This window comes from Stenella coeruleoalba (genome assembly GCF_951394435.1).
Source record: "Stenella coeruleoalba genome assembly, chromosome: 20".
In the NCBI taxonomy this organism is placed as follows: Eukaryota; Metazoa; Chordata; class Mammalia; order Artiodactyla; family Delphinidae; genus Stenella; species Stenella coeruleoalba.
Genome location: NC_137166.1, coordinates 17,340,450 through 17,368,117, shown reverse-complemented (window position 1 = coordinate 17,368,117; position 27,668 = coordinate 17,340,450). Strand labels below are relative to the sequence as shown.

Below are 27,668 nucleotides of genomic sequence, written 5' to 3'. Positions count from 1 at the left end.
TCCCTCCTCCCTCCCCCTTGGCAACCACAAGTCTGTTCTCTATGTCTACTATGAGTCTGTTTCTGTTTTGGAGATAGGTTCATTTGTGCCATATTTTAGATTCCACATATAAGTGATCTCATATGGTATTTGTCTTTCTCTTTCTGACTTCACTTAGTATGATAATCTCTAGTTGCATCCATGTTGCGCAAATGGCATTATTTCGTTTTTATGGCTGAGTAGTATTCCATTATATATATGTACCACATCTTTATCCATTCATCTGTTGGTGGACATTTAGGTTGTTTCCATGTTTTGGCTATTGTGAATAGTGCTGCTCTGAACGTAGGGGTGCATGTATCTTTTTGAATGATAGTTTTGTCCAGGTATATTCTCAGGAGTGGGATTGCTGGATCATATGGTAACTCTATTTTTAGTTTTCTGAGAAACCTCCATACTGTTTTCCTTAGTGGCTGTACCAACTTACATTCCCACCAACAATGTAGGAGGATTCCCTTTTCTCCACACCTTCTCCACAATTTGTTATTAGACTTTTTAATGATGGCTATTCTGACTGGTGTGAGGGTGGTACCTCATTGTAGTTTTGATTTGCATTTCTGTAATGATTAGTGATGTTGAGCATCTTTTCATGTGCCTCTTGGCCATCTGTATGTCGTCTTTGGAGAAATGTCTATTAAGGTCTTCTGCCCATTTTTGGACTGGGTTGTTTGTTTTTTTGTTGTTGAGTTGTATGAGCTGTTTGTATATTTTGGAGATTAAGCCCTTGTTTGTCGCATCATTTGCAAATATTTTCTCCCATCTATAGCATATTGCATTATTTTAAACTTCACTAATTTTATTTTCTCCCTGTAGCATATTGCATTATTTTAAACTTCACTAATTTTATTTTCTCTCAACTGTGAACTTCATGAGTGATTTTCTCTTATAGTGTGTACTTTAGTCCAGTACAGGAGCAAAATAAATGTTGAATGAATGTTTAAATTAATTGTTTTCTGTGAGGTTGAGGGTGTTAGTGAAGAGGGGATGGCATAGCTAAAAATACTGAGCCTGTGAGTGGCATATAAGGTGTCAAACAAGTGAGTATGACCAGGAGAAGATAACTTGTGATATATTTTGTAACCCAGACTACCTTCCTCTACCAGAATATTTGGTTTTGTTTGATTGATTTTAGGCAGAAATGGTAGCAAAAGTGAGAGAGAGGCCAATTTATAACAGTTGTGAGTACAGTGCAAAGAACTTTTTTTCTGAACATTTGAGAGTAAGTTGCCAGCATGATGCCTGCCCCATCACCTTTGAATACTTTAGTATGTATTGCCAGCAAACAAGGATATTCTCCAACATAATTACAATATAACCACCAAAATGTAAAAAATTCACATTGATACATTTTTTCCATCTAATCCTCAGACCCCCATTTAGGTTTCTCCAGTTGCCCCAGTAATGTCCTATATAACAGCAGCCCCCAACCTTTTTGGCACCAGGGACTGATTTCATGGAAGACAGTTTTTCTACGGATGGCAGTTGGGGGGGGCGTGGATAGTTCAGGCAGTAATGCGAGTGATGAGAAGCGGCAGATGAAGCTTTGCTCCCTCGCCTGCTGCTCACCTCCTGCTGTGCGGCCGGCTTCCAAACAGGCCATGGACTGCTACCAGTCTGCGGCCTGGGTGTTGAGGACCCCTGCTGTATAACATCAGCATTCAGTTTACAATTACATATCCATTTAGTTGTCATGTCTTGTTAGTTTCCTTCAATCTGAGATAGTTCCTTGGTCTTTCCTGGACTTTCATGGTTCTGATACTTTTGAAAGTTACAAGTCAATTATTTTGTGGAATGTTCCTCATGATTACATTCAAATTATGCATCTTTGGCACAAGTACCACAGAAATAATGATGTATTCTTACCAAATCCTCTAGGGTAGCATGTAATTTTGATTTGTGTCATTACTGATGTTACTCACTTTGATCACTTAATTAAGATGGTTTCTGTCAGACTTCTCTACTTTAAAGTTACCCTAGTTCTCCTTTGTAATCAGTATCAATATTTTGTAAGAGTTGTACTTTGAAACTATTTAAATATCTCATTCCTCATCACACGTTCAGTTTATTCATTACTATTTTATGTCAGTATGGACTCCTATGTTTTCATTAGATTATAATCTGTTACTATTATTTTTTACTTTTATTTTTTTGGCTGTGCTGCACAGCTTGCCGGACCTTAGTTCCCCAACCAGGGATTGAACCCGAGACACGTCGGTGACAGCTCTGAGTCCTAACCACTGGACCGCCAGGGAACTCCCATGACTTATTTTCATGCTCATATTGTCTCATATTGGTTAGTGAGAGCCTCTTGAAGATGGTTTCTGTATTCTTTTGACATGTCCCCCATAATTCTTTGAGTACTTCCTTACTTTTAGCAAAACAGTATGTATTTCAGGCTCATCTTGTACTTTCCGTATCCCAGTCCTGATAACAACTATTTCTCAAGGAAGCCCTAGCTACTTTAGGTAAAAAAGAGTATTTAGAAACCAAGATCTGGATACCAGGTGTGCTTATTTTCCATGAGTGTGCTTTTGGAGTACTGCTGCTCACAGAATCTTTCAGAAGACAGAGCTAGGGAATATATGTATGCTTATATACATACATAATGTCTTTATTTATTTTTCTGTCTTTCTCTCATGAGTTCATACTGATACTTCCAGTTGCAACTCAGTACCATAGGGTTCCTTCTTGTTTTTCTTCCTATGTTTGTAACTCTTTTGTTCAACATTGCAAAACTTGATTCCCTTTAATTTTAATATATTTACTTATTTGAGCAATCTTCCTCTGTGTAATCAAGCTTCTGTGGCCATTGCTTCTGTCTTTTGTACATGTTGATACCTAATTATCCAACTTGGACACCCATGACTTGCATCCAGGCTGTGGCTGCTTTCCTCCTACAGGAATGCTCTCTTCATCCCATGTGTGCTATGACACCCAGAGCTGCCCTCCTGCTTATCTGTTGACACCGTCCTCACCCTGCTTGGGTTCTGACTCCCCACACTGGGCAGCCCTGCTAGGCAGATAGCATCCTATAGCTCTCACCCTACTAGGATTTTGATACTCTTACCTAAAGGTACCCTTTGCTCCTGCTCCTTCAACCCCCATGGATGTCTTGCTTACCCACTGGAACTCCAGCATATTATGCTGGGCTGTCCATCCATAGGAATGTCCTCTTCATCCTGCTCAGGCTCGAAGGCCTCACACGAATGCCCTCCGCACCCTGCTTGGGTTTCTAATCCCCATTCTGGACTTCCACACTCCTCATGGGCACACTCTGCTTCCTGCTTAATCTTTGACACCCAGCCCAGGCAGCCCTACTATATGGACATTCTCCTTACTGCTTGGGTTCTTACACCCAGTGCCAAGTGCCCCTGCACAAATACCCTTTTCCCCCTGCTCAGGCTCTGCTTCTCTGTGCTGGCTACCCTCCATCACCTCAGTTGCTTTAGCTGTGATGCCCTGTGCCATCCCCTTGAGGGTGCATTTGTCACCATGCTCTGGCTCTGACACCCTATGCTAGCTTCTCTGCGTTCCCTCCCATAGATAACCATCCTCATTCTGCTTGGTCTACCCATCCCAGGAGACTTTTACTTTGCTTGGGCTCTAACCCACCACAGTAGGTTTTCCCTCTGTGTGTCAGGCTTCCCTCTTCTCATCCTGCTTTCTTGGACTCCATCCCACCCTTCCACTCTTCTCCACCCCTCCCCACTCCCCCCAGATATAGTCTTCATTCTGCTTGGGCTCTGACACCACACACCAGGCTGTGGATATTTTATTTACATTGCTTAGATTCTGCATCTGATTATCTTTTCCCGCTCACCCTGCTTGGGCTCTGAAACTTTGCCAGGCCTCTGCTACCCCCACCCCCACTGTGGATTCCCTTCTCACTCCACTGGGCTTCTGACACTCAACCCCGGTCCTCCTTACTCCTCTTGGACTCTGAACTCTACAGCTCTTAAAGCTCTATTGAAAAGTATTCTTGTAAGATCTTTGAAAATTATAAATAAGCCATAAAGGTTTTAATCGATAATTAGGTCATAGATAGGACTTTGAAAGTCTTCTGTCTAGAACAGACTTAAGTAATAACATCTTCTGAGAATAATATAAATAAATTAAAGTATATAACAAAAATGGTTAGTTAAATAGTATACTCCATTCTGTATCTTATAAATGTTGTTATGTAGCAAATAATTGTGAAATTTTAAAGTGAAAAGTAATAACTATTAGAAAAAAATATATGATGTACTATGTTAAAATGATTGTGGAACTCAATTTATTTTTCTTATTCCTGAAATAATTGTAATCTGTGCTGCTGTATATTGTTTAAAATTACTGTAGAATACCAGCTTGAGGAAAACTATAATAAAATATAATCAGGAAGAGGTGATATGATTAAGTAAATAAGTAACAGCAAACTAATAAATTGACTTAAACTTAGCTGAGAAAAATTTATTAAAACAGAGATCACTTACAAGTTATTTTCGGACTTAATAATCTTTTAGAAAACAAATATCCGGTAGACCTGCAGCCAGTACATTTTCCAGTGGAGATGCCAACTATGATGACTGTCAAGCCTAAAAGTGTTTTTAACAGAATGAATGCTGTCTCTCTTCAACGCAGAACTATGTTGGCACAGTGGAGGTGCCAGGCATTTTGTTTTAGAATGTCTGATGTGAAACCATAGCTTTGGGATTCACCAGCTTATTGAGGTAGTTAATAGAGACATGGAAGAGTAAGGCAATTAGTTCCCAAACCATTTGCAAGAACTTTTTGAAAGTCTTTTAACTCTTTTGGGTGCTTAAGTAGCTTTGTATATACAGTTTATTTATTTATTTTATAATATTCTTTAATGTGCTGCTTTTTCTTAACATATATATAAATTTATTCATTTATTTATTTACTTTTGGCTGCGTTGAGTCTTCGTTGCTGTGCGCGGGCTTTCTCTAGTTGCGGTGAGTGGGGGCTGCTCTTCATTGTGGTGCGCAGGCTTCTCATTGAGGTGGCTTCTCTTGTTGCGGAGCATGGACTCTAGGTGCACGTGGGCTTCAGTAGTTTTGGCACGTGGGCTCAGTAGTTGAGGCATGCGGTCTCAGTAGTTGTGTCACACAGGCTCAGTAGTTGTGGTGCATGGGCTTAGTTGCTCCTCAGCATGTGGGATCTTCCCAGACCAGGGCTTGAACCCATGTCCCCTGCATTGACAGGCAGATTCTTAACCACTGCGCCACCAGGGAAGTCCCTGTAATACAAAGTTTAAAAAAAAAAAAAAAAGTAAAATCCCATTTTAAAAACAGAATACAAACATTTATAAATACATTTTCCAGTATTAGAGTGTTTGCATCTAATATCAGGGAGCATTTATTATTTGAATAACTAATATCTGTGCTGAGCATTAATTCACCGTTTTTTAGTTTTTTTAAGCATTCCCAACACAAAGTATCATCCTTTTTACCACAAATACTTCCATTTAGCTGCTTGCTCGACAATTGAGTTCAATTTATTTACAGAGCTTCCCCCCACCTTTTATTGTTCATCTCTGCATGAAGTTAAGTCTGTGGTATTAGTTGTGTACAACTTTGAATTGTTATGTTATCTGAAAGTTAATAAGAGTCTTCAGAAAAGTTAAAGAGTAGATGGGCTCTGACAATTCTGGTCTTTACTTTCTGACCCTAAAGCAGCTGAATATTGAATGCTGTTAGCTATCAGGTCAACAAAGGTAAAGTGGCGATAAAAATTCCTAAAAAAGGAATAATAATTTACAGAGGTTTTTTAAATACTTATTTAATTTATTTATTTATTATTTTGGCTGCGCTGGGTGTTAGTTGGAGCATTCGGGATCTTTAGTTGTGGCTTGCGGGATTTTTTTTTTTAAGTTGCGGCATGTGGATGTCTTACTTGCAGCATGTGGGCTTCTTAGTTGCGGCATGTGAACTCTTAGTTGCAGCATGCATGTGGGATCTAGTTCCCCAACCAGGGATCGCACCTGGGCCCCCTGCATTGGGAGCACAGAGTTTTACCCACTGGACCACCAGGGAGGTCCCTACAGAGTTCTTTTTAACAGTTCTTCTTATTTAAGCCTTACATAGCAACTCTGTGAAGCTATGCACTATCCATGCATAGCCTTAATTTTTATTGTATTTATTGATTTGATTAGATTATATAGTTTAGTAAAAAGAACATTCATGAGCCCAGTGTCCAGACCAATTTATTTCTGCTACTCCTTTGTCCTGTATCTTTGTCTCACCATCAAAGGAAACTAATGTCCTAAACTTTATATTTATCATTCCCTTCTTTTGTTTTATCACATGTGTTTTTCTTTCTTTCTTTTTTTTTACTACTACACAAGTTTCACATTCTTGGTAAAATCGACCTCACATAATTGTTTTGAAATTAAGTGAGAATATGTATACAATGAGCTTTTGCACAGTGCCTGTCCCCACTCCCAAATGCTCAATAAATGGTAGCTGTAACTGTATTATCAATGTTGTTATTTTGCAAAGGGAAGAACTAGAAAAGCATGCCTTTTCTCAGCTGTTTCATTTGTTTATCTCCCTGGACTCTTCTGGGGTAAAGTGAAGGAGTTTGGGGGTTTGAGGTCTTTTCATTTTTTTCTGGAACTGAGCAACATGTAAAACAAAACAGTAAAGTGGGATTTGGTTGATCAGCAGTTAGGGAACCAGAGTTTCTAAGTGAGAAGAAAAAAAAATGCTGCAGTATTAAGTTACAAGTTTTTCCTTCTCTTTCACTGTCTTGTGATAGGATTTCTCTCTCCTTGAATTTGATGCAGTGTGGTGGGACTCCCACCCTCTCCTCCCCATATAGCCAGTGTTGAAGGGTAAAAGACCAAATTCTCCCAGAAATAATCAGTGACATAAAAGGATCATTTAGAGTTTACTGAATGAATGAACACATATGGCAACCAGTCAGCCCATTTTTACATTGTTCACCTTCCCAGCAAACATTGGGAAGCATTAGTTCGCTTTCAATATCTGAAAATGATTTCATTCCTCTAATCGCCCAAGGCTCTGCACTATTGCACCAACATAAGGCAAATTCTTGATCTGAACTTGTTTTCTCTTCTGCCTAATTGCTTTTTTCATACACTTATGTTCATGATTTATGTTGGGACTTCCCTGGTGGCGCAGTGGTTAAGAGTCCGCCTGCCAATGCAGGGAACACGGGTTCAAGCCCTGGTCCAGGAAGATTCCACATGCCATGGAGCAACTAAGCCCATGCGCCACAACTACTGAGCCCACGTGCTGCAACTACTGAAGCCTGCGCACCTGGAGCCCCTGCTCTGCAACAAGAGAAGCCACTGCAATGAGAAGCCCGCACACCGCAACTAAGAGTAGCCCTGTGGGCTTCCCTGGTGGTGCAGTGGTTGGGAGGCTGCCTGCCGATGCAGGGGACACGGGTTCGTGCCTTGGTCCGGGAGGATCCCGCATGCCGCAGAGTGGCTGGGCCCGTGAGCCATGGCTGCTGTGCCTGCGCGTCCGGAGCCTGTGCTCCGCGGCGGGAGAGGTCGCAGCGCTGAGAGGCCTGCGTACCACCAAAAAAAAAAAAAAAAAGAGTAGCCCCCACTCACCGCAACTAGAGAAAGCCCATGCACAACAGTGAAGACCCAACACAGCCAAAAATAAATAAATAAAAATAAATTTATTTAAAAAAATAATTTATGTTAACTTATTATTTACTTTATCATATTTGATCTAAGTCTATTACATGGATACTTAAGCAGGACACTTATATTGGGATTTTGGTCAACTGAAATTCATAATGAACCATTAAGTGAGTTGATTAAGCATTATTATTGCTCAAATTATTAGCAACGTTAATAGAAAAAAATATGAGACAACAGTCACCCCAATTCTGGCAGACCAAGGAAAGAATTCTTTAGAAAACAAAAGTGAAATCATTCCTAGATTTTGAAAAAAAGAGTGAGAAAGAGAGTGAGTGCATTTAAGTACATTGCACAAGAGCAGTTTTTACCAGATGTTACATTGATCTGTATTAAATTTGATTATTCCTTTGCACAGGTATTCCAGCCTTTCATTATCTGTGATGAATTATGACATATGATATATTCCTCTTAAGCCTGTGTCATTTGCAAATTCTGTATCTCTGTTCAAGTTGTTGATGTAGTAACCACATTCCTGAAGGGGGAACCCATACATTTTTGGGTGGTGTTGTTTAGAGTCATCTGTTTTATGAAGTCTACATTTCTTGTATTGCTCGTAAGAACTTTGTAAGATTTTCATCATTTTACTGACTATAGGATACCTATGCCTGTAGTAATTTCTTGATACAGTAGATGAGCCTTAAAAGGGAAATTAGATTAGTTTGCAGTTTAGCCTTCATAATTTCACTTTTCACAAATAGAAACTATGTGAAAAGATATTTCTGTCCATGAAGTTTATTAGGAACATTGAGAGACCTAGCTCGCTCTTGTGCAGTTCTCAGTTGTTCTTATTCTATTCCTCTTTCTCTTTTTTTAAAAACAGCTTTACCCATCTATAATTTACATATCATAAAATTCACACATTTAAAGTGTACAGGAGATTGGCTCAAGATGGCGGAGTAGAAGGACGTGCGCTCACTCCTTGTGAGAGCACCAGAATCACAACTAACTGCTGAACAATCATCGACAGGAAGACACTGGAACTCACCAAAAAAGAGACCCCACATCCAAAGACAAAGGAGAAGCCACAATGAGACGGTAGGAGGGGCACAATCACAATAAAATCAAATCCCATAACTGCTGGGTGGGTGACTCACAAACTGGAGAACACTTATACCACAGAAGTCCACCCACTGGAGTGAAGGTTCTAAGCCTCACGTCAGGCTTTCCAACCTGGGGGTCTGACAATGGGAGGAGGAATTCCTAGAGAATCAGACTTTGAAGGCTAGCAGGATTTGATTGCAGGACTTCGACAGGACTGGGGGAAACAGAGACTCCGCTCTTGGAGGGCACAGACAAAGTAGTGTGTGCATCAGGACCCAGGGGAAAGAGCAGTGACCCCATAGGAGTCTGAACCAGACCTACCTGCTAATATTGGAGGACCTCTTGCAGAGGTGGGGGGTGGCTGTGTCTCACCATGAGCACAAGGACACTGCCAGCAGAAGTTCTGGGAAGTACTCCTTGGTGTGAGCCCTCCCAGAGTCTGCCATTAGCCCCACTAAAGACCCCGGGTAGGCTCCAGGGTTGGGTCGCCTCAGGCCAAACAACCAACAGGGAGGGAACCCAGCCCCACCTATCAGCAGACAAGCAGATTAAAGTTTTACTGAGCTCTGCTCACCAGAGCAACAGCCAGCTCTGCCTACCACCAGTTCCTCCCATCAGGAACCTTGCACAAGCCTCTTAGATAGCCTAATCCACCAGTGGGCAGACAGCAGAAGCAAGAAGAAGTACAGTCCTGCAGCCTGGTGAACTGAAACCATGTTCACAGGAAGACAGATGAGACGAAAAGGCAGAGGACTATGTACCAGATGAAGGAACAAGATAAAACCCCAGAAAAACAACTAAATGAAGTGGAGATAGGCAACCTTCCAGAAAAAGAATTCAGAATAATGATAATGAAGATGATCCAATACCTCGGACGAAGAATGGAGGCAAAGATCAAGAGGATGGAAGAAATGTTTAACAAAGACCTAGAAGAATTAAAGAACAAACAGAGATGAACAATAAAATAACTGAAATGAAAAATACACTAGAAGGAATCAGTAGCAAATAACTGAGGCAGAAGAATGGGTAACTGACCTAGAAGACAGAATGGTGGAATTCACTGCTGCAGAACAGAATAAAGAAAAAAGAATGAAAAGAAATGAAGACAGCCTAAGAGACCTCTGGGGCAACATTAAACACACCAACATTCACATAGGGGTCCCAGAAGGAGAAGAGAGAGAGAAAGGACCAGAGAAAATATTAGAAGAGATTATAGTCCAAAATTTCCCTAACATGGGTAAGGAAACAGCCAACCAAGTCCAGGAAGCGCAGAGAGTCCCATACAGGATAAACCCAAGGAGAAACACGCCGAGACACATAGCAATCAAATTGGCCAAAATTAAAGACAAAGAAAAATTATTGAAAGCAGCAAGGGAAAAATGACAAGTAACATACAAGGGAACTCCCATAAGGTTAACAGCTGATTGCTCAGCAGAAACTACAAGCCAGAAGGGAGTGGCATGACATATTTAAAGTGATGAAAGGTAAGAACCTACAACCAAGATTACTCTACCCAGCAAGGATCTCATTCAGATTCGATGGAGAAATCAAAAGTTTTACAGACAAGCAAAGGCTAAGAGAATTCAGCACCACCAAACCAGCTCTACAACAAATGCTAAAAGAACTTTTCTAAGTGGGAAACACAAGAGAAGAAAAGGACCTACAAACACAAACCCAAACAGTTAAGAAAATGGTCATAGGAAGATACATATAGATAATTACCTTAAACGTGAATGGATTAAATGTTCCAACCAAAAGACACAGGCTTGCTGAATGGATACAAAAACAAGACCCATCTATATGCTGTCTACAAGAGACCCACTTCAGACCTAGGGACACATACAGACTGAAAGTGAGAGGATGGAAAAGGATATCCATGCAAATGGAAATCAAAAGAAAGCTGGAGTACCAATACTCATATCAGATAAAATAGACTTTAAAATAAAGAATGTTACAAGAGACAAGGAAGGACACTACATAATGATCAAGGGACCAATCCAAGAAGAAGATACAATTATAAATGTATATGCACCCAACATAGGAGCACCTCAATACATAAGGCAACTGCTAACAGCTATAAAAGAGGAAATCGACAGTAACACAATAATAGTGGGGGACTTTAACACCTCAGTAACACCAATGGACAGATCATCTAGACAGAAAATTAATAAGGAAACAGAAGCTTTAAATGACACAATAGACCAGATATGTTTAATTGATATTTATAGGACATTCCATCCAAAAACAGCAGGTTACACTTTCATCTCAAGTGCGCACAGAACATTCTCCAGGATAGATCACATCTTGGGTCACAAATCAAGCCTCAGCAAATTTAAGAAAATTGAAATCATATCTAGCATCTTTTCTAACCACAACACTATGAGATTAGAAATAAATTACAGGGAAAACAACGTAAAAAACACAAACACATGGAGGCTAAACAATACTTTACTAAATAACCAAGAGATCACTGAAGAATTCAAAGAGGAAATCAAAAAATACCTAGAGACAGATGACAATGAAAACACGACGATCCAAAACCTATGGGATGCAGCAAAAGCAGTTCTAAGAGGGAAATTTATAGCTATACAAGCCTACCTCAAGAAACAAGAAAACTCTCAAATAAACAATCTAACCTTACACCTAAAGGAACTAGAGAAAGAAAAACAAACAAAACCCAACGTTAGTAGATGGAAAGAAATCATAAAGATCAGAGGAGAAATAAATGAAATAGAAACAAAACAATAGCAAAGATCAATAAAACTAAAAGCTGGTTCTTTGAGAAGATAAACAAAATTGATAAACCATTAGCCAGACTCATCAAGAAAAAGAGGGAGAGGACTCAAATCAATAAAATTAGAAATGAAAAAGGAGAAGTTGCAATGGTCACTGCAGAAATACAAAGCATCCTAAGAGACTACTACAAGCAACTCTATGCCAATAAAATGGACAACCTGGAAGAAATGGACAAATCCTTAGAAAGGTATAACCTTCCAAGACTGAATCAGGAAGAAATCGAAAATATGAACGGACCAATCACAAGTAATGAAATTGAAACTGTGATTAAAAATCTTCCAACAGGGCTTCCCTGGTGGCGCAATGGTTGAGAGTCCGCCTGCTGATGCAGGGGACACGGGTTCGTGTCCCGGTCTGGGAGGATCCCACATGCCGCGGAGCGGCTGGGCCCGTGAGCCATGGCCGCTGAGCCTGTGCGTCCGGAGCCTGTGCTCTGCAACGGGAGAGGCCACAACAGTGAGAGGCCCGCGTACCGCCAAAAAAAAAAAAAAAAAAAAAAAAATCTTCCAACAAACAAAAGTCCAGGATCAGATGGCTTCACAGGTGAATTCTATCAAACATTTAGAGAAGAGCTAACACCCATCCTTCTCAAACTCTTCCAAAAAATTGCAGAGGAAGAACACTCCAAAACTCATTCTATGAGGCCACCATCACCCTGATACCAAAACCAGACAAAAATACTAGAAAAAAGAAAATTATAGACCAGTATCACTCATGAATATAGATGCAAAAATCCTCAACAAAATACTAGCAAACAGAATCCAACAACACATTAAAAGGATCATACACCATGAACAAGTGGGATTTATCCCAGGGATGCAAGGATTCTTCAATATACGCAAATCAATCAATGTGATACACCATATTAACAAATTGAAGCAGAAAAACCATATGATCATCTCAATAGATGCAGAAAAAGCTTTTGACAAAATTCAACACCCATTTATGTTAACAACTCTCCAGAAAGTGGGCATAGAGGGAACCTACCTCAATATGATAAAGGCCATATACAACAAACCCACAGTAAACATTATCCTCAATGGTGAAAAACTGAAAGCATTTCCTCTACGATCAGGAACAAGGCAAGGATGTCCACTCTTGCCACTGTTATTCAACATAGTTTTGGAAGTCCTAGCCACAGAAATCAGAGAGGAAAAAGAAATAAAAGGAATACACATTGGAAAAGAAGAAGTAAAACTATTACTGTTTGCAGATGACATGATACTATACATAGAAAATCCTAAAGATGCCACCAGAAAACTACTAGAGCTAATTAATAAATTTAGTAAAGTTGCAGGATACAAAATTAATGCACAGTAATCTCTTGCATTCCTATACACTAATGATGAAAAATCTGAAAGAGAAATTAAGGAAACACTCCCATTTACCACTGCAACAAAAAGAATAAAATACCTAGGAATAAACCTACCTAGGGAGACAAACGACGTGTATGCAGAAAACTATAAGACACTGATGAAAGAAATTAAAGATGATACCAACAGATGGAGAGATATACCATGTTCTTGGATTGGAAAAATCAATATTGTGAAAATGACTACACTACCCAAAGCAATCTACGGATTCAGTGCAATCCCTATCAGATTACCAATGGCATTTTTTACAGAACTAGAACAAAAAATCTTAAAATTTGTATGGAGACACAAAAGACCCCAAATAGCCAAAGCAGTCTTGAGGGAAAAAATCAGAGCTGGAAGAATCAGACTCCCTGACTTCAGACTATACTACAAAGCTACAGTAATCAAGACAATATGGTACTGGCACAAAAACAGAAACATAGATCAATGGATCAAGATAGAAAGCCCAGAGATAAACCCATGCACCTATGGTGAACTGATCTATGACAAAGGAGGCAAGGATATACAATGGAGAAAAGACAGTGTCTTCAATAAGTGGTGCTGGGAAAACTGGACAGCTACATGTAAAAGAATGAAATTAGAACACTCCCTAACAGCATACACAAAAATAAACTCAAAATGGATTAGAGACCTAAATGTAAGACTGGACACTATAAAACTCTTAGAGGAAAACATAGGAAGAACACTGACATAAATCACAGCACAATCTTTCTTGATCTACCTCCTAGAGTAATGGAAATAAAAATAAACAAATGGGACCTAATGAAACCTAAAAGCTTTTGTGCAGTAAAGGAAACTATAAACAAGATGAAAAGACAACCCTCAGAATGGGAGAAAATATTTGCAAACGAATCAATGTACAAATGATTAATCTCCAAAGTATATAAACAGCTCATGCAGCTCAATATTAAAAAAACAAGGGCTTCCCTGATGGCGCAGTGGTTGAGAGTCCGCCTGCCGATGTGGGGGACGGGTTCGTGTCCCGGTCCAGGAGGATCCCACATGCCGCGGAGCGGCCCGGCCCGTGGGCGGTGGCCGCTGAGCCTGTGCGTCTGGAGCCTGTGTTCCGCAATGGGAGAGGCCACAACAGTGAGAGGCCCGCGTACCAGAAAAAAACAAAAACAAAAAATAAACAACCCAATCCAAAAATGGGCAGAAGACCTAAATAGACATTTCTCCAGGGAAGACATACACATGGCCAAGAAGCACACGAAATGCTGCTCAACATCACTAATTATTAGAGAAATGCAAATCAAAACTACAATGAAGTATCACCTCACACTGGGTAAAATGGGCATCATCAGAAAATCTACAGAGAACAAGTGCTGGAGAGGGTGTGGAGAAAAGGTAACCCTCTTGCCCTGTTGGTGGGAATGTGAATTGATACAGCCACTATGGAGAACAGTATGGAAGTTCCTTAAGAAACTAAAAATAGAGCTACCATATGACCCAACAATCCCACTACTGGGCATATACTCAGAGAAAACCATAATTCAAAAAGACACATGCACCCCAATGTTCATTGCAGCACTATTTACAATAGCCAGGTCATGGAAGCAACCTAAATGCCCATCGACAGATGAATGGATAAAGATGATGTGGTACATATATACAATGGAATATTACTCGGCCTTAAAAAGGAGTGAAATTGCGTCAGTTGTAGAGATGTGGATGGATCTAGAGACTGTCATACAGAGTGAAGTATGTCAGAAAGAGAAAAAGAAATATTGTATATTAACACGTATATGTGGAACCTAGAAAAATGGTACAGATGAACCAGTTTGCTGGGCAGAAATTGAGACGCGGGGCTTCCCTGGTGGTGCAGTGGTTGAGAGTCTGCCTGCCAATGCAGGGGACACAGGTTCGTGTCCTGGTCCGGGAGGATCCCACGTGCCATGGAGCGGCTGGGCCCGTGAGCCATGGCCGCTGAGCCTGTGCGTCCGGAGCCTGTGCTCTGCAGCGGGAGAGGCCACAGCAGTGAGAGGCCCACGTACCGCCAAAAAAAAAAAAAAAGAAAAAAGAAATTGAGAGGCAGATGTAGAGAACAAACGTATGGACACCAAGGCGGGAAAATGGCGGGGGTGAGAGGTGGTGGTGTGATGAATTGTGATATTTGGATTGACATATATGTATGTCAGTATGACTAATATGAATAAAATGAATAACTAATGAGGACCAGCTGTATAAAAAAAATAAAAAATACAATAAATTTTCAAAAATAGATAAATTTGAGCACTGAGCAATATGGTTACAGCCCTGCCCAACACCTTCATTGCAGTTTTCTGAGATTCTAAGCAAAGTACCCAGTTAAGCCATGCCCAGACTCCTGGTCCACAGAAAATATGAGATAACAAATGTTCGGTTATGTAGGTTTTTTTGTTAACAATCTTATTCACATATAATACAACTTGCCCATTTAAGGTATACAGTTGAAAGGTTTTTATTCTCTTCACAGTATTGTGAAACCATCACCAGAATCAATTTTGTAGTATTTTCACTACTCCCAAAAGAAAGCCCATATTTTTTTAGCTGTCACCCATCTTTCTTTCATTCACCCAGCCCTAGGCTACCACTATCCTACTTTCTGTCTCTATAAAATTGTCTGTTCTAGACATTTCATATAAGCGGAATTATACAAACAAGGTTGAGCACTGAGGGTTGAACAGAGTATTGCTTTTTGCTAAACTGTAAGTTCCTCTAGGTAAGGAAATAAAAAAAAATAATAAAGTGTGCAGATTCAGTGGTGTTTAGTTATTTATATTATAGAGCTGTGTAGCCATTGCCATAATCTAATTTTGGAATTTTTACCACCCCGAAAAGAAACCTTGTAACCATTCTTTCTCTTTAAAAAAAAAAAAAATCTAGTAGATTCTTTTAAAATCTAGTAGGTTTTTTAAAAAAAAAATGTAGTAGAGGTTATAGTTATCTAAGGAAGTCGTCTCAGGAAACTGCCTTTCCGTTAAAGATTTCCCATTCTCTTTCTTCATATTCTTTGCTTATAAATCTAGAATTTCATTCCTCCTTATCTATTTAACTGATTTAAAAGATAATGCAAGAAAAATAGATATGGCAGCTTAACATGAGGGAGGACTATTTGTTGTTTTCATGGATTTAAAGGACCTGTGCTCTTGTTCAGGAGTTCTCTCATTGGCTAGTGGAGACTGTATAAGTGTTTAATTTGGATTGAATTTAGGACTAAAGGACAATAGTACTAACAGCATAATTTATATCCCTTTAATCTTTTTATGTTTTATGGGAAGCAGGCTTGAGAGTAAGACCAAGGTATGTGGTCATGGTGTACAGTTATATCTTGGAGGGAATCTTTGAGATAATGGGGTAAAAGAAGAGTTTCAGTGAGGATTTAAGTCTTAGAGAAGTTGTTTAAAGTAGCAGAGCCAACACAGTTTTGTCTGAAGTCAGAGCCTGTGATGGTAAGGACTGTATTACCTGCTGTTTTCCTTGGATAGATAGGAAGAAACTTCTGACTTCTCTAATTTCCAAACACTTGAGTCAGTTAATCAGAAAATACCTTTGGTGAAGGAATGAATCCATGCTTCCTACACCTTCCACTTGACTTGCTTATTACTTTGGTTTGGGGGTAGGCTATAGGGAAGATTGAAATATAACAAGTTCTATATTTAGTTACTTTCCAATGTATTTTTATTGACATTGCTTTTATACCTCTAATTTAGACTCTATGTCCTTCTTTGGGAAAGTGAAATGTGGTTAGTGATGGGGCTTTTACTAGGTTAAGTTTTTTTTCCCTTGACATAAATGCATTTTGGTAGGTCCTTTCTCTTTTTATCTAAGCTAATTTTTATTTTCATATTTCCTTTTTGTTTATTTTCCTACACCCCCCCCAAAAAAAGGTCTTGAATATGCTTTTCTTCTATGTATAAGGGTCTCGTTTTCAACGTGGATTGAGAAAAATAATTGTATTAAAATCTATGTTTGATGATGTGACATTTGTTTTAATTAGTTTCTCGTACTATCCCCCCTATATTATTTGAAAGATGGAAGTAATCTACTTAAGTTTTTTAGCAACATTTTAACAAGCTGAAAAATTTTAGTCAGGGCATATTATATTCAGACAGATGTAACATCTGCTAAATGATTTGAAGATGAAAATTTCAAGTGTTAGGTAATAGTTTTTCGAAAGAAAATTTTTTAAGTGGATTCTTTACTGTGAACAGAGATCATTTAATACTACAACTTCTAATTTTAGCTTTCCTTCATGATATTCTTTCTTATTCCTATCCACATGAAACTCAGGATACGTATTTTAACTGGGAGGATCAAAGTATTTATGAATTCAGTAATCAGTTAACTGAGAGTATTGTTTGCTACCAAGGATAAAATGTCTTACAGTGCTACCTTTATTTTTTTAATCACTTAGTACAAATAGTTAATAATCTTCTTTAATAGTTGGGATGTTGCTTTTCTTAGAATACTAGGCAGGTCCCTTAAACTCTGTGCCTCGATTCTTTAGAAAATAGACATATGATTATAACTGGTCTTTTGAAGTTTCTTCCAACATTGATTCTACTACCTTTAGTGGATATCTTGATAATTATTTCTGTCCAAAAACCATGTAATAATAACTATAAAACAATTTTTAAATAGTAGATGTAAATTTGATTTTATGGACAATTAGAATATTATAAAATATATTAAAAAGATACAGTACTCTTTAATCTGGGATAGAAAAGTAATCATAATCTAATATAGGCACTTGTGCTTAGTGATTTAAGAGTATCCTATACTTGTGCCTTTCTAGAGTTGGAGATACCTCAGAGTAAGAAGTAGTTCCTTGAGCCATAACATTTCTCTTTTTCTCTTCTTTAGGAGGGAAAAATGCATTATGATAGCAAATTAAAATATTTGATAAAGGTGCTGAGTAAAAGAGCAGTAGACGATTGGTCTAATTGGAGAAGCCAATTTAAAGCTGATATACACTAGTACATGCCATCTCATATGTAAAGGATGATAAGTTATGCTCTTTTTTTTTTTTTTTTAAAGGAAGATATTGGAGCATCTTGGGTTATTTGACATCTCTTCTGTCTAGTTTTATACAGTTTTAAAATTTTAATAACTTTTTCTGTAGATCATCGTAAGCATGAGGGATAAAACCAAGAAGAAAACAGGGGTTAGAATGAATGGAAAATTCATTATTCAGTTCAATAAAAGTATATAATAGAAAAATATTTGCTAATAATTTTTACAACAGTAGTTACATGAAGTTTAGTGTATGTGTATGAATAATATAGTTCTTCTTATGAGTGAAAAGACATTAATTTTGTGCTCATAATTAGGTTATTGATTTATACTCCTTTTAAAAAAAGTTTTTTCCCTTTCCCCCAACAGAATCTGTCTATGATCTTCTCCCAAAGGAGTTACAGTTACCTCCATCTAGAGAACCATCTGTAGCATCAATGAGTCAGACAAGTGGTGGTGAGGCAGGCTCGCCTCCTCCAGCTGTAGTTGCTGCTGGTATGCATTTCATTTTACTTTTAAAAGAAAAAGTATTATCTGGTCAACATGAACAGTGCTGGCAAAATTCATATCAAAGAGTGTGATTTGAGGGTTTGTTTTAGGAGGTTTTAAACTACATACTTTTAACATTAAAAACTTTCAGTATACAATATTCTTGATACAACTGTTATTTCTTAAAATTTCACGTTGGCACATCTATTAGTGCCATCTCCCAGAATGGACCTTATCTTCAACTATGGGAACAAGTTTAAAGTTTTTTTGTTCACTGCACATAAAAAGGTTATTATAAATACCAAGCTATGGGTAGAAAATTATATTTGAGTCTCTATAAAACAATTATTTTAAAAAATTTGCTCAAAGGGGAAAATGTTTTATTTTGTATAATCTGAAAAAAGGACTCAAGCACTCAAGTGTCTTTTCTGTTTGTAGCATGTTACTATAACCTTTTCCCTACATTTAAAAACATATGTGACTTTATACTTATTTTAAATTCAGTTGAAAGTAAATGGAAGATTTGAATGTAATGTTTATATAAAGACATTTTCTTATATCAGTGAAAAAGTATGGAAAGTAATGTTTGAAATTTATCAAGTTTATTTTTAATCAGCTCTCAAATCATACACTTTATAATTATATAAAATTGGTTCAAATTTTGATTGAATTACAAGATTGACAGACAAGCTAATTGAAAAATGTCTTGATTAGTGGTAAATTAATAAAGAATGCTTTCAGTAATATTATATTGCCCAACTGTAATTCTTTTTTTAGTTGGGTTTATAGACTACTAAGTGTGTTTGGTGTTTTAAAAAAGTTAGAAAATTACATATATATACTCTGAAGTTTAATCTATCCTACTAATTAGAGGTTTCTTGCCTAATATGATACCTCTCATCTTTTAAAATGGTACTTAAAATCCATCAAAACATTGTTTTCAGTAAATTCTTTTTGTTTCAAAAAGAACAGTGAAGCGGAAGGTTGTGATTTAAATGAGGATATTGGTACTATAATAGAACTTTGGGTACTTTTCTTATTTGCATTAACCTAAGTCCAGTTAACCTTGTGTACCAATCTTTCCCCTGAGCCGTATAGTGCAATATGCAGCCTTCCTGGTTGAGGGCAGGAAAACTTTAAACATGGCCAAGAAACTTACCAGCCCTGCTCACTGTTCATGTGTTGCCAGACATTTTCTAACAGATTCTGTGGATTTAATTGTGAACATTTTAGTAATTGAATTGTTAAGATGACCTGGTTTCACTTTATATGCACTGAATATTTTTTCTGGAATTTAAATATTTAATCTAGTTTTAAAATAGTATCAGATAATAAAATATATAGTTTTTAATTTTAATGAAATATTTCACTTTAAATCCACAGGTAGAAATTGACTAACTGATTTCTTTTGTATCTTTTGAGATTTGTTTAAAGACATGTTGAATCTGTATAGAACTAAAAGTCTGTTTCTTCTGTGCTTTTTAACATCTGTTGACAGTAGATCCAGTTCCTTTTAAAAGCTGAAAAAATGTTAGCTAGGTTTGGAAAAAGAACGACACTTCCTTTGAAATAATACCAAACTCAGTTTTAGAAGTTTTTATATATAAATATTGAAAGTTTTTGAATTTGAGTCACTAATGGAATGTTGAAGGTCCCTCCTTCCCTCCCTCCCTCCATAATCCTCTCCAGATAAATTTGAATGAAGGCTTTGAGTTGAAAAATCATGAAAATAAGAATTAACCAAAGGAAGTATTCTGAAGTAATGAATTCTTATTAGATCAAGAAGTTATTGACATTGTAAAGATTGTGAAGAGAGTAAAGAGGTGACCTTGATAATTTTCATATATTCACACACACAAAGTTTCTACGATCTAAAACCAAGTCGTTTGTAATTTTTTTTACACATGTTTACTTTTAACCAACATAGTCTTATTCTAGAATTCTAATGTCTTATTGGTAGAATAGAGTCTTTGTCATGTAACATTATAGGTAAGAGAGTTTAAATTGCAGAATAGTTATAGTAGGGATATCAGTTAGTATGTATAATTAGAGTTGCTTTTTTTATTTGACATATTAATGTCCTTAGTGACATAGATGTCAAAGAGATTTGGAGTAACTTACCAGTTATTCAGTGTTTCCTGGCCAAAAGACTAGATGTTTAGGGAAAGATACATTAATTTAGACTTCTTTGATTTTTTTTTAATCTATAGCATTTGCTGTTTAAATATGAAATGCATAAAAATGATGACTCTTGATGTAGTTAATTCTTCAGAGTTTTGAAGGAGCCGGATTGGCTGCTATCAGGTATGAGGGCCTGGTGGGAACAGACTTCTAGTTCTGCCATAAAGGTTTGTGTTTCACAAATTCTAAATCAATTTAAATTTTAAAATTTAGAGGCTGGGCATATAGGTGTTCATGTACATTTTAAATTATTTAATTATTAAAAATGTGTTTCTCAGATTCGCCAATCTAGATTTTTTTCCCTTTATGTATTACTGAAGGAATGAGTAAACATGATGCTGCTAATCCACAATCCAGAATACTGGGTAAAAAGAATGTCTCTTAAACCTTTTTTCTGCTTCTACACTATTCACACTTTTACATACTCTCATTAATAACATCTTTTATCTGGTAAGACCCAGAGTTGGGAATGGGGGAGAGGTTTACTTCCTTACAACTCCTCCCCTCTCCATAGGGCCAAGTGTCACAATCTGGGAGGTGTAGTTGGAAATCAACAGTCTGAAATCTGTACTCTTCCCCATTTTTAAAAGGCATCTGTTTTTGTCACACTAGAAGGTTTCTTAGGAGTTTGAGGTTCAATATATAAATGAATAAAAGTTTTAGAAGTACAGACTTTCTGAAGAATATTGTAGGTTCTTAGTAATTAAGACAGAGACTGTTTTCCTAACACAAAAAAGTTATCCAGGGACTTCCCTGGTGGTCCAGTGGTTAAGACTCTTCGTTCCCAATGCAGGGGGCCCAGGGTTCGATTCCTGGTGGGAGAACTAAGATCGCACATACTACAACTAAGGCCACGTGCTACAACTACTGAGCCCGCACACCCTAGAGTCCACTCACTGCAACTAGAGCAGCCAGTGCACCACAACAAAGACCCAAATAAATAAATAAATAAATAAATAAATTTAAAAATTATCACTTACTAAAAAAAAGTTATCTACATGAATTGATAAATTCTGGCAAAATAAGGAGTTGATCAAGAAGAAATGAAAGTTGTGAAAGGATTCTTTTTGTTTGTTTCTTTAATCCTACAGTATAGGTTGGAAGGAACTAAAATATAAGAAGTATTATTAAGGAGAACTAAAACAGTTACACTAGAATTTTGGATTTTTGAAAAGAGATATGGCAGATATTTTTCTTAAATAACAGCTTTATTGAGATATAATTCACATACCAATCAAGTATTTTTAAAAATCTACTTACATGTTTACAGTTTTATCCTTAGATTGTCTTAATTTATTTAAAATAGGGAGTCTTTCACAGAAGTGAACAATAAACTTTACTCTTCATTTTAAGAAATCAAATTATTTTCTTGTTCTATCCTAAATTCTATTTGTCCTCATCTTGGGATGTAGCATCATGTTTATTAGTTTATATCAAAATATTTTGCTAGGGTAATTATTTCAGGTTTCTTTAAAATGTTTTAATTCTAATTCTTGAAATAAACAATGAATTAATCAAACCATAGGTTTTATAATTCAGCCAGAGAATCTTAAGAATAACTAGTTAGTAATTCTTTTATTGTTTTCATAAAGTTGTTATTTTACTTTCAGGAATTATATATTAGTCCTCTTTAGAAATAATATCTCAGTACATGAATACTTGGTAGCAGTTTTTAACATGTATAGGTATATACACTAATAAAGCACATACAAAAGTTTTTAAAGGCTGTAATTAAAGTTAATAATTTTACATGAAGTGATCCATATAATAAACTTTTCTGTTGGAAGAGACTTATTAAATAGTGCTTTGAATTTTATGCTTACAGCAAGTACCTAACAGGTATTTTCTATACTGAAAGAACTTAACTGTGTGCTATTTATAGTATAGGAGGGGACACTAGAGAACTAAATAATGTCCTATAATCAAAGAACAGCTATGCTTTAATTTATTGGTTTGGCCAAAAAGTTCATTCAGGTTTTTCCATAAAATGTTACAGAAAAACCCGAATGAACTTTTTGGCTATCCCAATACTTCAGACACCTTAATCACCTAAATTAAAATCATAGAAATTTGTAGACCATCCATAACAGCAAAACTATACAAAAATTGAGTTGAAGAAAATATAAGCTATCATTTTTGAGTTCCTACTATGTGATAGGAATTGTACTTTACAATTTACATGAAGTGATCCATATGATCCATATCATATCATATGGTATGGATATGGATATCATATATATATGATCCGTCCATCATATCATATCATAACTCAATCCTTCCAGGCACAAGACACCTCTCTTCTTTCCCACTAAGGTCTAAGTTCTTTTCTCCTTGCCATTGTACTTTAGGGAATTTAGCATAATGTTCTGTCACTTCAATTAGGGAAACACAAGATCCTGGACTAGGCAGTGTGTAGGACATTGAGTTGAAAAAGCCATACTCATTCTCCTCTGCAAGTTTCAGGATCTAAAAAATAGGAATATTATTTCCAGAAGAATATAAATTATTTATAAAAGTTATTTATAGTAACAGAGTACTTAGCCCATTGAATTTATTGTAACTTGTTTACTAGTGTTAGAAGATACTTGCAGTTATGTAATTCTTATTTTCTTGAGTTGACTAAATTTAAGGAGCAAATTTGCCTTTGACTGCTCTCCTGGGCTAACTAGGTTAACATATTTCAGAATTTGGGCCATTTATGTAGTATATATTCCGAAGATTAAACCCAAAGCCCATTAACAGGAAAAGTAATTCACCTATGTAACCTACATATTGATGTTGTGAGCTGAAGTGTGAATTGATCTTGGTTATTCCATATGGTCATTCCTACTTTTCCTAGAAAACTGGACCACTTCCAGAAGGAAGTCAGGTCCTAGCTACAAACACGTTGAAGTAACAACATGTTTAAAAACTTTTCTCCTCATTCTGACTTTTAAAATTACATAGTAAATCTAAATACATACATTTATACATATAGAAATATGTGTGTATGTACGTATGTATAGATGTGTACTACTAACATCTGCGTTATTAGAATGGAGAGCATCAGCAAACTTGGGCCATAATGGTTAATTCAGAAACAGTTACCAATTCAGGAGACTATCCATATTATACATTTTCACTGACAGAAAGTACACATGGCCTATTAATGGTTTATTCCCTAAATGTTTACCTTTTTTGGTCCTCTTGCTAATTTTTAGCAACTTTTATAAATATTGTGGTTTTTTCATTTTCTGGTAGAATAAGCAGATTTTTATATTACCTGAGTCTATAGAATAGCATTTTAAAACTGCACACAGATTCTCAGCCATTCATAGACAAATTACATACATCAAATAGACACAATTTCTTTTTTTGTTTATGTGTTTTGTAGAATTTCACATTAAGAAATTAATGCACAGAAGTAGGCTTACTTTTTTTATGCTACCAATAAGATTGATAATAAGCAAAAAGTATTGCCATAACTAATTGTTTTATAATAATTAGTTGTATAAATAATAGTAATAAAGTTGTATAAAAACACTCCAGCTGGGACTGGAGTGAGGGGAATTGATTAGGGTAGGATACAACAAAAGACTTCACCTGTTTCTATGACATTATTTCTCTTTTCCCATATGTGAAATATAATAAAATTAGCATGAGCTTTGGAATCATAAAGACCTAATTTGAATCTGATTGCTATCATATCATTTCTATCATATAGACAGAACCTTGTGGAAGTTCAGTAAATTTCTCATATTACCCCTGTAAGTAGACAGTAACAACAACTTTTTCTTAAGATTATTATGAAGGTAAATATGTAAAATACTTAATACTGCCTGATAATCAGTGATCGTTTGGTAAACATTGACCTCCCTCCCACATGGATTTCTCCTTTCATTTGTTAGTAAGGTTTTAAAAAATAGATCTTATTTTTATAAAAACAAGTTTTTTAGCTTTATTTTGCTTCTTTCTTTCCATCCTCAGTCTGTTTTTTACCTCATTTTGAAGTTTTGCATATCACACAACACATGGGCCATGGGATTTCCTTTCTGACTTACTCTTTAATGTTGACACTCTCACTAGGAGCCCTTGTAAATAAAAGAAGCATTGCTAGAGGATGATGAATCATAGGGAGAACAGACACTTCCCAAAGGGATGATTCTGCAAAGTTGACTGATGAAGTATTCTTCCTAGAATTCTCTTCCCACTTTTTAAAAAATGAAATGATAAAGTTGTGTGATCAATTATCAAAACTTCTAGTAGAGCAATTTATGACTTCTGTTTTTTGTCTAGACATTTTATCTACAATTGGATCTAATGTACACTGTAATCCAGATCCAGTTGTAAAACCATTCTGAATTATTATATCAGAAGATTTTAATGATACAAATACTATTTTCCCTTTTTTGGTCACCTCTGAAAAAGAAGAAATATGAAGACATTGGACTAGAGTTGATAGGAATGACTTTATTATTTAATTTAAACTATTTTAAAAGGTATTATATGATAAAGCATTGAAGTGACCTTCAAATAGCATCCCTCAGAACTGTTTTTTTCTCTCCAGTTCTTAAGTTAATGTGGTGGTAATCTCTCTTTTTGTCTTAAAGTAAACATTACCTTTCAAGTAGTATAATTGCTGTCTTTTTGTTTAAAAAACCCTGTTCTTCCTGGGGTCTTTGACAACAATAAATGTAGTCATCAGCTAGTATAGTTATTCCCTTTTGTGTTTAAATTATTTGAGAGTGAGGATTCTTTCTGGGATTTTTGGTCTCCACCCAGTATCAATGACTGATGCTACCCTGTAGTACTTAAATCACTGGATGATAGAAAGCATCTTTGTCTTCCAAGAGGAAAGGATTTAAAAAACAGATTGTGTAATATGTACCTAGTACCTATTTTAAACTGTGATTAAATACTTAGGGTTGAATAGGATAAAATATATATTTAAAACATTGCTCTCAGTGTCAGGACACTTACAAATTCTGTAAGCATTTTATTTTTTAGGAAACATTCTTTAATAAATACTCTGTGAATGTTTATTAATGGCACTCAGACAAGATAAAAATAATTATTTTAGGAGAATTTAGATTAAAAGCGGGAGAGTAATTATTGTGTAGTATTAGAACTATGACTGGCAGTTTGATGGACTGAAGGAGAGAAGGATGGTCTCTAGTAAATCAGTAACAACCCCTTCAGCTTCAGCAATAGTGCTAATTATTTTTTTTAAATAGTGCCTCTAGGATCAAACGTTTTATGCACAGTAACATATCTAATTTAAAAGTGTAAATTAGGACTTCCCTGGTGGTCCATTTGTTAAGATGCCTCACTTCCAATGCAGGGGCAAGGGTTTGATCCCTGGTCAGGGAACTAAGATCCCATGCTGCACGGCATGGCCAAGAATCTTTTTAAAAAGTGTAAATTAGTAACTTTTTTGGAGGGGGGGGTGATGAGGAAGTGTTTGGAAGTTGGCCTGAGAAATGAAACTACTCTTTTGCTGGTAAAATGTATATATTTTTTAGTGCTTGAGTGTATTGGTCAGAACATATCGTCGTATACTCTTTAAGGGAATTTGGGTAAGGGCATAGTTTAAAAACACCTAGAGAGAACATTCTGGCTTATGGATTAGATTGCATTAGTAAACAGGAGAACAAATTGGTGAATATGAGTTAACAAAAATTTTGAATAAGAAATTTACCCACATGCATTTATTTGGATGTTAATAATTTAATTTTTTAAAGTTTGTTTTAAAACATTGCTTATAGTAGCATGTAAACCTGTGTTGGGTGGGAAAAGTACAAATGGGAAATTAGAACTGTTTTAAACATGTAAATTAAATGATCGACCCTACAATTTTGGTCTTTTTGTTTTTTTTGTTTTGTTTTTATTTTTGTTTTTTGGTAAAGTAATCTGGATTGCTTATTTTATATGCTGGGATGCTAGTTGTTTTTTCTATTAATACACTTAACTTGCATTCTAGCTTCGCCATTCAGAGACAGGCATCGTGTGGTGGGTTGTGTGACAGTGTCTGTCAATAGTGAAGACAAATAGTGCCAGAGACATTTAACCCATCCAATCTCACCCAGGGTATAGGTCGGTCTCGTTTTCAGACTTCTTCTTAAGTCTTTTTTCTTTCTTTCTTTCTTCCTTCCTTCCTTTCTTTTTTTGTTTCTAAATAGTGGATTGATACTGATTGAAACTAAAACTTTTTTGTAAAGTTTTAAACTTTACCTTAATATTATAAGAAGAAGAAGAAGAAAAGTAGAAAACGAAGGTTGGCATGTAAGGTGTTGACAAAGCAGGTTTGCAGCCACTTTGTGTGTTCTAGATTTTTCAGTCCCTTGGCAACATGAATGTTGGCCTTATAATTTTTTTCTCTCAATATCTTTCTTCTTTGATCTGAAAATATATTCTTGTATCTGGTGACTTTTATCAGACAAATGTTTAGATTTGAAGTCATTGTTACCAGTAAGAAAAATGGAAATACTTAAAAAGAATTACTGAGACTGAACAGTAAGGGTTTTAGACCAGAAATTGTTTCCAAATGACCTGTGTTGATTTTTATTATTATTTTCTGAACAGTCAGTAGTTTACTCCCTCTCCGTTCCACTATTGGTTCACTTAGCACACTTGCAAATTTTTACGGCTTTTTTAAGGTAACTCAACTGATTTTGCACTGATGTTGAGAAGTTATAAAATATAAGTGCATATTTAAATGCTAGGGACCACATTTTTATCTTGGAAGCTTAGTTAAATGTCATTTCTGTCATATTTTTTTAAATCAGTGAAAGGTATTTGTTTCTTTTGAGGACTTTAAAGAATGTTTCTAATTTCAAAGGTTTCTATTAAAAGTTGAGTTAGTTCCACATAAAGTATCATCTCTTTTTTATGGTATTTAAAGCACTAAAATGATAATGATAATTTAAATAATTTCTCGTTTACAAATCTAGAACTAATGGTTCTTAATTTTAAAATACAGTTTAAGAAAGCAGTATATAAACTACATGGGTTTCTCTATGTGGTACCACTTAAAACTCCATTTTCATCTTTCCAATCAAATTAATAATATAGTTGACCCTTGAACAACACGGGGT

General features: G+C 36.3%; 1 protein-coding gene across 8 annotated transcripts in view; it reads left to right on the top strand.

The window, feature by feature from the left end:
* The window catches only part of NFAT5 (nuclear factor of activated T cells 5), a 132,043-nt gene that overhangs the window by 54,610 nt on the left and 49,765 nt on the right, over positions 1-27,668 (top strand). For 4 of the 8 annotated variants that reach the window (XM_079908466.1, XM_079908467.1, XM_079908465.1 and 1 more), the window contains exons 3-4: positions 8,538-8,752; positions 18,295-18,420. Coding sequence is in view for 4 of the 8 variants with exons in the window: in XM_079908463.1 (XP_079764589.1) it covers positions 18,295-18,420 (126 nt within the window). In the remaining 4 variants the exon portion in view is untranslated. The remainder of the gene's footprint in view (positions 1-8,537; positions 8,753-18,294; positions 18,421-27,668) is intronic. The other 4 variants (XM_079908463.1, XM_079908462.1, XM_079908461.1 and 1 more) reach the window with 1 other exon arrangement.